Here is a 12,017-nt window from a genome sequence, read left to right on the forward strand (position 1 = left end):
GCTAAATGCGCTAAATGTGCTTTTACGCGTAAGCAAAAACAGCCCATAATAAGGTCACTAGTGAGCAAATCTTTAACTATTGAATCATGGGCCAGCCCACCCATTTCTAGCTCAACGCAAGGCTCAATAGGCCCATGGCACAAACGGGCCCTATTCTTTACTTGTCCCAGTCAAGGATCCACTCAGATCCACTGGTTCAAATATCGATACATATTAATGAGTAATCGATAAAATTTTAGTACTGCAATCAACAACTTTCGTACACCTCCGACAGTTCTTTGTAATCGCTCAACGAGCAGCTGGATTAAAATTGTAGGGAGAGCTGCATATTTTTGGTTTTATTTATAAAAAAGGTGAATAATTCCACTTGAAAAAGGCAAGAATTATGTATATTAGCAGATAGTGGATGTGGAATTGTGAATTGCATAATAATGTTTTGAAAATTAAGTGATAAAGTGAAAAAAACGTTGGGAAAAATAGCAAATTGAAGTAAATAGGGCGACTTTGTTTTTTTTCTCTACATGATTGACATTTTGTAGAAATGGGAAATGGGAACGCAGCCGTGATTTCATTGCTTATTTTTTGTCGCAAATATATTTTAGTTAATTTTTATAAACTCTGAATTTTCTTTAGTATTTTTTTATTTATTTAGTAAAAGCACGCTAATAGGCTATAAATATACATACGCCAATAAACAGCAGTAGCAAAAGCCCTCTACTGAAGACCTACAACGGGTGGATGAAGCGTTGAAGTGGAGCTTGGAAGTCACAAAAGTTTGCCCATCAAAGCGACAGAAAAAGAGAAAGAGTAACAATGGACATTTTGGACATCGATGAAGCGTTGAAAGATGATTCTTTTATGTACGTAATACCCCGCATAGCATGTAGCGCTCTTGAAGAATTAGCAATATATATATCCGTTTTGTTTTTATTTGTATTGATTTATTTGCGCAGCTGCTTGGAAGATAAAACACACGATGACGTTTCGAATATATTGCAGCAATGGAAAAGCAACAATTGTCCGCTACCAACGCAATATCAGCAGGAACAAGGTAAGCAAGCTCAAAAAGTGTTACTTCGCCAACATATTGTGTGCCAATAAAGTTGTGATAATTTAATACGTTTGTAAAATGTGCTTAATTATTTATGTAAGTATGTAGGGGTGTCGGGCTGTAAGTACATAAATAAATATGTATCTATGTATGTAGTTATGGCGTTAAACTGTCGCGTGCGGCATCAAGTGGTGATTGTGTGCTAACGGTCAGTAGCAATTTAAAAGCAAAAATCAAACTATATCAATGACTCATTCGCTTCTTTTGCTTTTTCTTACTGTTTGGCCCTGAAGCCCACAACAGCTTACACATTCATTTCCATATGTTAATATCTTTGAGATTTCTTTCTGTGCAAATTTCAGCCAGCTAACAATGTGTTCACATACATACAAAGTGCTTATTTTATTTAGTACACCGCAGTGCCGGACGTCTGCAATAGTTGTCGCACTCCATAAATGGTGCGGTATTACAAGCAAATTATAATTCTGAACTTTTTCTTTTTGTCATTGCAACTGTCAATCGCATGTAATGGTTAAAATTGGCCACCCACTCAAATGGAATGGATACGCTATGCCCATAAAAATATTACAACGCTTAGCTTACAAACTAAACTCGAGAACATTTACGCGTCCTCGCAGGAAGTTGGCGCAAAATCTTGAATCGCCCTTTGTAAGTACATATTAATAATAAAGATTATTTACTCATTTCCTAAATGTTATTCTGTGCTATTATTAACCAATTCTTCAGGCACACACCTCTGGTAGTAATGGTGCGCAATCAACGCTTCCAACTCATTCCGAACAGCTGTCACATAAATTTACCATTGCCACGCCTCAGCCGCCGATTTTCAATCTCGAAATTGGCGGTCTAGTTACAACGATGCATAAGTCATTTTTGCAAGACACGTCACCCCCCTCATCCATTTGTTCCTCCATGGAGATGTCAATGGAGCGCATGAATAACTCACTGATCACGTCAGCGGACTTTACTAACATAAACTTTCTACAATCGACACAAAGCCTAGATTTCAACGAGCCAATGCTTAATGGTGGCGAATTGTTCAACTTAGCCAATAAGGCAACCAGTGATGGTTATACGTTAAGCGACATGATACGCGATAGGAAAGCACTCGAATCGCTAACAATGTCGGGTGATGGCACACTCATAAAAGATTCGCATATCGGTCAGATCGATGATATATCACTTGCGCTCAGCAAAACGGCATCGGGTTACAGTACCTTGGACAATTCCACGGAGAGCATGCAAGATGAGCAACAGCAGGGTAATGGTCTAAATGCGGCGGCCAATGCTACCACAGTGGGTGTTGGTGGCGGTAGCTTGCCTGACGGCAAAAACAACATTATGCATCGTACCATGCTGCTTAGTGATGATGTAATCAGTGATACAACTTTTGATTTGGTTGAAAGCAGTTTGTGTGAAAGCATCGAAAATGGAAATGGAAATAACCCAGCAACTGCACCCACATCCGCTAAACTCATCAACGAGACGTTCAAGAGGCCATGGCCAATGGACGAGACTGTTTGTCTTCCCACAAAAGCCAATGCAACATTCGAATTTAAACAGCTAACACCAGATGCGCGTTTAGCGTCAGAAACGCGTTGTGAAACTCCAGAAAATTTGGCCGAAACAGTGGCCGCACGCAAGTTCTACGAGTCAACACCGCATGCTGCTGGCATGGGCAAAGACGCTCAGCATCTTACACCTACGACCTCGAAGTTAACAATAGATGAGAGCAATCTTTCGCCTATAGTGGGCTCGCCGGAGAAATTGAATGCAACACGCGTGCTGCATGAAACCTTCGGTCAGGAGTCGGACGTCAAAAAAGTGAATTCGAAAACATTTTCAGGCACTTTGCCACGTCTTGAGAGTATCGAACAAATGTTAGATGATATTGAAAATCCCAATGAGACTTACGAGAAAGTATCTGCGCGCACACAAGAACTGCAACAAAGCGCGGCCGATATACAAATGCAAAATGTATTGGAGCTCGCGCACGCTGAGGAAGAGCTTTTGGCAAGCAATAACGATCAGGAATTTGAGCATATGCTGGAAGAATTCAGTAAGGTGGAAGTAAATGCTGAGCATGTGAAAATGAGGAAATCGCTGGAGACAATAAAACGACGCTTCCATCGGGACACCATTGCTTTGGGAAGAGCACCAGCCTTGCAACACGGCGCTGATAGTAATATTCATGCCGCCCATATACACGAGAAAATAGTTGAAACGAATGGCGCTGACTGTCAAAATGAATCGAGGCGTAATGGCAGTTACAGCAAATTGGATATAAATGCCAGCTTAGAGCTTAAGCGTTCATTATTGAACGATTGCTCAGCGCCTTCTGGTTTATCCTCACCATCCCCCTCATCCGCATCGGTATCTGCCTCATCGGCGGTTTCCTCGATAACGGTCAGTGGTGGCGGCAACGTCAATGCAACGAGTGAACGACTGCTAAGTCGTCGCAGCCGGCTATATGATAATATAAATCTTTCAACAATTTCCGCTGGCAGCAGTAATCATCATTCGCCATCCCGTTCACTGGGTGCTTCATTCACAGTACATAAGCGTGAAGATAACGAGTATGAAAATTGTGCAGTTGCCGCAGATGCAGCGACTAAAGCGGGTGCACCGAAACAGACTGAAGAAAAAGAAGAGAATTTGGGAAAGACTGATGAAGCGCATGAAAATGTACACGGATCAGGGGCTTTGAACAATTACAACGCTATTGGCACCTACAGACTCTCAGAACGGCGCGAACGTGACCGCGATCGTTTTAAGACAATAAAAATTGTCAAAGGAAGCAGTGCGAATGACGTTCTTGCAGCTGTAAATGTGCCTTGCATCGATGATGAAATTGCGTGTGTAGAGAGCGTATCTGACGACAACGCTGCAGTCTTCAATAATAATAAATCAGAAATTGAAGCGGAAAAGGACGTTGTGTCGGCAACTGGAAATCAAAACACCTTCAAGAAATCCACGACGGCATCAAAAATCAATCCGAATTTTTTAACATACAAGAAGCCGAAAGATAAACCAACACTCGGCGGAAATTTGCCGGAAATAGGATGCGACGCATTAGTCAGCAATGAGGAGTTCGAAAAGACACCAGAAACGCCCAGCCGTTTACGTTCACGTTCACGCCCGCGTTATATTTCCGGTTTACAAAAGATGACGGTGGTTAAAGCGATTTCGGCGGGCGATTTGGATCGTGCTACAGCGCCTGGCTTGCGACCGCCTAACGCCAGCGTCAGTCATGCTGGGCTCAACAACTGTCAGGATGCTTGCGCTGAGAAGACTGCCACGAACACTAAATACCAACGCAACACGCAACCTTTGAAGACATCAACGGATGACGTTAAATCCCCAATGGGCACCAAGTCAAAATCCTTCCACAACTTATCGAGTAATTTTGGTTTTAATGGCAGCGCAAGTGGCCTGTCGGCGGGACGCAACAGCAGTTTTGGCTTAAAGAAGCCCACCACTTTTGAAAGCAATGGTTTTTCCACAAACTCTGCGAGGGAGGTAAGTGGTTTTTGTTTGCACTTCATTTTGGGTGACGAGGATTCATTGTTTGCGAAAACTGTTTTTTCCCACATTTACAGCGCACTGGCAACGGTACGCCGAATGCCACGCTGCAGCTGGTACTTTCATAGTAACCGAATGTTTCTTCAACACACAGACTAATAAAATATGAAATAATATTTACTCTTCCAGCAAGCCGACGAAGCAGTTTTCAAGGTACCCAAGCTTATGTCTGGCCTACGTGCGCCTGGTGTGAAACGCGCCAGCCTGGTGCGGCCCTCCTCCGGTTACTATAGTCTCAACAGTCTTGCCGCCAAGGGTATGCCACCGTTGCCGCAAGCGCCACAAACACAGCCAGCGAATGATGCCGATTCTGATAGCGGCGGCAGGCATTCACCCACAGAAGTAAGTTACTTTTTGTAAATTCATATTATATGTAGTGTAAACTTATGCATTTGCAGAGCATGTCTTCAGCTTCATCGCGTAGCAGCTTACACAGTGGCGGCGGCGGTGGTAGCAATATTGGCAAGCCGGTTGCATCCGCTACTGCTTCAAAGCCCGTATCTTTCGCCAACACTAACACATTGAACCTGACTAAGATTACCACTGGTTCAACGGGTATACCGAAGCCATCTGGCCTGCGGCCGCCTACAACGAACATCAAGCGCAGCGGTTTGCCCAAGCCAGCCACAGCTATGGCGCGACGATAAACCGTATGTCACACACACATACTACATTGCAATACAAACAACTACGTATTTTATATATATATTACTAAGCGACATACAGTATATTTACACGTTTGTAAATTAAGCAAGCGGAATTTAGTCAAGTTGGCAATGTGACTATGAAATCAAATGAAGGAAATGTATTGAGCTGAAGGCATTTCTTTGTGCTCTCTTAAGTTGCCACAACTAAGATTATTTTTTTATATATACATACATATATTTAATTTTATTTCGACACGAATTCGATTCTTGTACTTTATGTATAACTTAGAAGACAGAAACAAACGAAAGAGAACAATAACAAAAAATGAGCGAAAAACATACGTATACAATGATTATTAGATACTGAGAAATTTCAAATTCGAATATTAGCAATGCATATAATGAATAACTATTTCCTTAAGAGAAATTATTATCAATTTCAATTATATGTATGTGCGTTAATTAAATTTAGAACAAAAAAAAATACTATTAAATGATTTAACTAAAAACAAAACGGCGAACTTGAACTATTAAGAAACAGAGAGAAGAGAAACTGCCGCGAAGAAAATGAGTGGCGATTCTAGCTGAGTGCTTCTGAGCGCTACCTCGTCTGAACAGTTTCATCAGGGGACGCAAGAGGAGGGAAGAATGCCTTATTTTTTCTGAAAATGTTAGAGGCGTGGCTGTTGTAGCTGGCCATCGATGACTCGTCGTAAGTGTAGTGGAGAACATGGAAAGTAATCGCCGTAAAATGTTGTGACTTTCGTTCGTTTTCTCTTCCTAAAGTATGTATTTATAAAGCATTACGAACAAAATGAAATGGAAAACAATAACTACTGCTCACAAATATTAAAAACAAATTTACGAAAAGAAAAGAAGTATGATTAAAAGAAAATAAAATAAATGTATACTCTTTTGTTGCTAAACAATTAAAAGTAATTGCTGTTTAATTATTAAATAGTTTTTTTATACATTCTGTTGCATTCAAAATCCTTAGTGTATTCATTAAATAAAAGCATTTCATTGTCCAATTGCTTAAAACTTAATATATGCATACATACAACATACAACATAACATAACATAATTTCGTGCCAATTTCAATTTCTACAACATACATTGTAAATCAGATTGTATCATTTAGCATATCCATATAATGGTGCCGTTAAACGTTTGTTTATAAATCAGTGCATAAGCATAAAAAAGCTTAAGCTTACACGCCACCGCCACGTAAACTTTTGTCGTTTTACTGCTCCACACTTAGTTTTGCTATGTACTCTACTATTGTGTTTTTTTTTGTTTTTTGCCTTATGATGCCAAGGTCAAATAAAAACTGCTTTTACGCAAACTTATCAGTGACTGCATAACTACAACAAAAGGTTACGTCAATTCGATAAGTGGCTCATCTGCTGAACACAATCACACACCCACAAAACATACATACATATAATATTTATATAGTATATTCATGTTTATAATATGTATAGTTATATAAAAAAAATATACGCAAAATGTGCTTTACTCATTGCTTTTTGTTCACAAAAAAGAAAATTGTTGATGCTGCATACACTTTCATACGTACGTACAATGATACAAATATGTTTTTGCATCAAACGTACGTACATATGTACATTCTTTTTTATGTGCGCTTGAACTCATGCAATTGCTCATTTTTTATGATCTTTGTCAACCGCTGTTATTTTTCGCTGCAGAAATTTTTGCTCGCTTTAAGCTGGAGTTTTTTTTTGCTCAGCGTCGCCTTTGAGCTTTATTGAAATAACCGATCATATCAAATCGAATTGTTGCTTGGGGAAAATCTGCATGCGGGAAAGATATGCTGTTGATAGATTGACTTTTTTTTGACGTTTAAGGATTAGTGAATTTTAATTGAATTATGGAAGCTCAAAATTAATATTGAACAATTAATCTTTTTATATAGTCTCGAAGGTTGATTAGATAGAAATTAGCCAAATTGAACATTTATTTATTTATTTGCTTAATTATCACAGATAAGCAGGAAAAAAATAACACGTTATACAAAATTACAAAAAATCTATTTTTCTCTTACACGGCGTTTACATGAGAATTTACCCAGTAGCGAAAATGGTCACTGGTGACATCGTCACTAATGGAGATTTGGTGACATCGTCGCTCTTGCTGTGAATCCTAAGCGACATATAGCTGACAATGACACTGGTGAGAATGTTATGCAGGTGTACTCCTATCAAAGACGTATAACAGACAATGTCTTGCAGCGGTCACTTATAAAAAGTTCATTGCAGTACATTGTCGCTTGAATATCATCAATGATCACTGCATGACAAAGTCATCCAGATGCCATCAACGACTGAAGACTTGATATGGCCGTACAAGACACTTAAGTGACTAATTCATGACATTCGCTACGGGGTTGCCAAGACAATAGAAATACATTCACACTTTTTCACTAAACACTCACACAAAGACCATTAATTGTTTTCTTAATTAATTGTCTGACAATTGTCTTCGTCACTGTCTTTGATTTTTCAAAGACAGTGAATTGGACAATTCGGTCACGTCTTGGTTAATTTGAAAAAAAAAGACAAGACAAAATCGCAAAAAATCGCAGAATTATGAAAAAGTGCATTGTGTTAGGACATTTTAGTAAATAATATGAAATTCACGCCAAACGACACTAACGGCGGTTGCTGAAAAATGTATTGTCTTTATAATTGTCTGGATGCCTACTTTACACTACAATTTACAACTAATGCTGCTTTTACATAAGACAATTTGAGTCAAGACAATTGAGACTAAATTGTTTATTAGTTGTCAGAGCCAGCTATTTGATTACAACAAGAATATTCAAAATTTTAAATTTTGACGCATTTTTTTTTTTTAATTTCAGGACGAAATACACGCCTGGAACGGACTGCAAAAATACAAGTACATAGAATACTTAATTATTTTGAGTTTCAAGCATAACCTCAAAAATAAAAAAAGTTTATATTGCAAAATTTCGAGTAAGTGGGAATGAAGTATCCATTTTGAATGAGGCCTCTTATTATCCGATTGTAAAAAAGATATACAAAATTTATTTCCCGTTGTTAATGTTATTTTTTTTGTTGCTTGATTTTTTCTTGGCTGCAGGACAAATAAAAAGCATTATAATTATAGAAAAGTCTTTTAAACCAAAAGCAAAATTGTTTATTACAGAATTAAGTCAATAAGCATTCAAATTCAAAAAAAAATATTGTAAAACTCAAGATTCCAAAATTTAATGTGAGTTTCAACGCAATTTTGCCTAAAATTGATTTTAAATTAGGTCCTTTATTATTTCCTCGTAAAAAGTATAGAAAATTTAATTCCCACTGATAATTATTATTTTTATTTATTTATCCAAAGCTCTCGTTCGACCAAAAAAACCTGTCTAGTTTAAAACGGTCTTTAACATTTAAGCAAAGTTGTTAAACAATTAAATCAATAGGCAATGCTTTGGAAAATTTTCGTTTCCGAATATCACCTCAAATTTTAAAAACCTAATTTCTACCAAAAATTTATTTCAAATAAGCAAAAGGATATAAAAAAAATAGTTCCGTATGAAAAATACAAAGTTTAGTTGATTTTTTCTTAGTTTCATCACAAAGTGCAACCGGCTTTTAGTGAAAACATGCATCAAGAAAAAAAAAGAATACTAAAATACCCCACACGTTTCCTAACCCTGGCCTAACAATAAGCATATCTTTCCAGCGAGCAGATTTTGAGTAAAGCGATTGCTCCTTAAACTACATATTCATACTTAAATACATAAATCCGTTTTACATGAAGGCTTTTCCAAGCAACATTCATTCTAAAATCATATTATGAGTATATATAAATAAGTTTAATTTTTCACAAAGAAATAAAAAAAAATGTGCTACTTATTTGGTCTGAAAATCCAGCATTAGCAAGATTTTGTTTAAAATAAAATTAGTTTTAAAAGTATATTTAAAAATTAACCCATTATTACATTTAAAGTATTAACCTGCGATTTGGAAAATTTATTTTTATAAATTTTTATAACCCATTTTAAAGCATTTAAATAAAATTTCTTTGAAAGTAGATCTTAATAAACCCTGTCTATTATTTAAATTATATTTGAAATCAAGCAACAGCATTGGAATTCAATTAAAACCAGAGAAGACAAACGCTACTGATTTTCGAAGTGAGCTGCTGTAGAAAAAAGTCACGGCACGTTTTATAGCCAAACCTAAACTCATTGTAAAGAGATTTCATTTCAGGAAGTCACACTAACCTTGAAACAACATTCGACTGCAGTAGCGTTTTTTCCGGGTCCTCGGAACAAAGATTTTTTTGCCATCGCTCCGCTCTAGCTCCGCTCCGGTATTTTATTTCGCTCCGAGCTCCGCTCCTGCTCCCAATAAAATTTGTTTAACTGACTTAAAAAAAACAGGTTATCAATTCCTCGGAATATTTTTTTTTATGTATGGACCACGTTAACTGCTTTCGATAATTCGAAGGGTGATTCCATACTAATTTGATTTAGATCCGATCATTGGATCATGGAGAAATTAACGGTAATCCTAAATTTGTATACCAGAATTGAAGTCTGTTGTGTTTTTCGCTTAAAAATTACTAGTTATTTATTTATTTACTTATCGTCGTAGTTCTAGATGCAGTTATATATTTTGAAATAAGGTCTTTCGATTGGTGTTATCAGTTTTTAGATATTTCCTTTAGTTTCCGAGATATTGACTACAATTTTTTCTATAATTTAGTAAAAATTTAGTTAGTGATGCAGCCATATTAAACTAATCAATATCTTAAAAATGACGTTCTCCATTTTTGGATATCTCCTTTAGTTTCCGAGATATTGAATAAAAAGTGTCGTTAATTTAGTAGAAATTTTTATCACATTTTGTCGTATTTCATACAAAGTGGCTGCCAAATTGCGGACAAATGGCGCTTACGACAAAATTTTACTAAAGAAAATCCTTCATAAATTCAAAACTAATTAACAATAAACACTAAAACTTAAATAATTTAAGAGTTTTGTGAGACTTTGGAGAAAATCTATCTTCGCGTTTTTGAGAAATTGTATTCCAAACTTCAATCGCGATTTCCCACAACCTACACTACATATTTATATGATCCCAATGTATTTTGTCTTGTAAATAAAATTAGATGTTAAGTCATCGGTTTTTCACGGAATGTTATTTAACGAGGTTGTTTTCGGTGGCAAAAAAATAAAAAATAAGTAAATTTGTAAGCTGAAATTTTTTCTTTAAAGAGCTAAGGAGCAAATGATTTTTTTAACTCTTTATTCTAGCTCCGCCCCAGCTAAAATCCTTTGCTCCTTAGCTCCTTGGTCCTTTGCTCCGCTCCGCTCCGAAGCCCTGGTTTTTTCGCTATTAAAATTATAAACGAAGCCCTAAAAAACAACCTATTACATGAAGTATAATTTGAATTAAAAAATCCATCTTGGGAGCATTGTGACCTCGTATATACAAGCTAATAAATAAAATACTGGTTTTATTATTAAATTTCCTCAAATGAGTTTTAATATACTTTTAAGAGAGCAAGTATAAAAAGTTAATTCCGGTTTCGAAGCTTGTTTCGTTGAATTCGCAAATCTAGTAGGTTTAATAAAATATTTACATCATGCATATACAGTAAATAAATGATTGATGAAAGTAAAGTAACAAATTAAAGTGCTGATATACATATTTACACAAAAACTTCACAGTTGATCAATTTAAATGTACAATACTTAAAAAATTTGGTATGCATCTACATTTTATTCGAATATTCGCATTAGAGGAAAATAAAATGCCAAATCGATTTGTACGTATGTATGTATGTAACCGTCATGAATTACAGTTAAAAATGGAATTTTAAATATGCAACATTGCGGACACATATTTGCGGCCTTATATTGACGCACAAAGCCGTGAGCCTTGGTAAGAATAACACGCTTTTAAATTGATTTATGCCAGTGAGAAAAACGGCCTCTGTTTTGATCGTATATGATTATTTGATTAGTAAATAACTGCAGCTGTGTAACGTTAACAAATAGCGGAAGCATATTCAAAAGACTTGTCGCTTTAATACTTCGGCGGAATGTTTTGTTGTTGAGTATTTACAGAAGCTTGAGCACCACCATCTGCTGGTTGTGGTTGTTGCCGTGGTGCCTTCTGCGGTTGCTCTACTTGTTGTTGTGCCTGTTGCGGCTGTTGTTGTTGAGGTTGCGGCTGTTGTACGGCTGCTGGTGCTGGTGGTTGTTGCTGTTGTGCTTGCTGATTCTGTACGGCCGGCTGTTGCGGGGGCGGCGGCGGCTGCTGCTGCTGCTGTGGCACTTGCTGATACTGTTGTTGCTTCGGTACTTGTTGTTGTTGTGGAGCCTGTTGATATTGTTGCTGTGGCACTTGCTGATATTGTTGCTGTGGCACTTGCTGATTTTGTTGTTGTGGCAATTGCTGATATTGCTGTTGCGGTGCTTGCTGATAATGTTGTTGACCACCCACCGTTTGATATACCTGATTAGGATTTAAATGAACTGGCTGCCCTTGGAATTGTTGCTGTGGATACTGTTGATATTGCTGTTGTTGTTGTGCGTATTGTTGTTGCTGCTGCAGGTGCTGTTGTTGCGGTTGTTGATAATGATACTGCTGCTGACCGACTGGCAGCTGATTTTGACCATTTACCTGATAAGTGTCGTGCGCACCGTTTGGATAATAAC

At 37.2% G+C, this 12,017-nt stretch overlaps 2 protein-coding genes across 5 annotated transcripts in view; both read left to right on the plus strand.

Moving 5' to 3' along the window:
- The window catches only part of LOC118738916 (nucleobindin-2-like), a gene marked incomplete in the record, with an annotated part of 15,181 nt that overhangs the window by 2,292 nt on the left and 872 nt on the right, over positions 1-12,017 (plus strand).
- Positions 244-8,967, plus strand: LOC118738914. Of its 4 annotated transcripts, XR_004992962.1 has the most exons (9): positions 244-353; positions 653-860; positions 954-1,051; positions 1,650-1,720; positions 1,799-4,591; positions 4,672-4,710; positions 4,784-4,996; positions 5,053-5,367; positions 5,407-8,967. XR_004992962.1 is itself a non-coding variant. In XM_036469960.1 (8 exons), exons 2-8 carry the CDS (start codon positions 814-816, stop codon positions 5,299-5,301), a joined length of 3,510 nt encoding a protein of 1,169 aa, XP_036325853.1. In that variant the 5' UTR covers positions 244-353; positions 653-813; the 3' UTR covers positions 5,302-8,967. The 4 variants fall into 4 exon arrangements, 3 of the variants coding, with proteins under 3 accessions (XP_036325853.1, XP_036325856.1, XP_036325855.1); XM_036469960.1 differs by having other exon boundaries at positions 5,053-8,967; XM_036469962.1 differs by having other exon boundaries at positions 270-353; positions 634-860; positions 5,053-8,967.

The sequence above is a fragment of the Rhagoletis pomonella genome, unplaced genomic scaffold, assembly GCF_013731165.1.
Source record: "Rhagoletis pomonella isolate Grant_MI unplaced genomic scaffold, Rhpom_1.0 Rhpom_scaffold_00005, whole genome shotgun sequence".
NCBI classification, from domain to species: Eukaryota; Metazoa; Arthropoda; class Insecta; order Diptera; family Tephritidae; genus Rhagoletis; species Rhagoletis pomonella.

Coding starts and splice junctions, on each gene's coding strand:
- LOC118738914 (XM_036469960.1), top strand. CDS start 814: ATGGACATTTTGGACATCGATGAAGCGTTGAAAGATGATTCTTTTAT. Junction 1,052..1,649: donor GCAATATCAGCAGGAACAAG/GTAAGCAAGCTC, acceptor TACAACGCTTAG/CTTACAAACTAAACTCGAGA. Junction 4,711..4,783: donor CGAATGCCACGCTGCAGCTG/GTACTTTCATAG, acceptor TTACTCTTCCAG/CAAGCCGACGAAGCAGTTTT.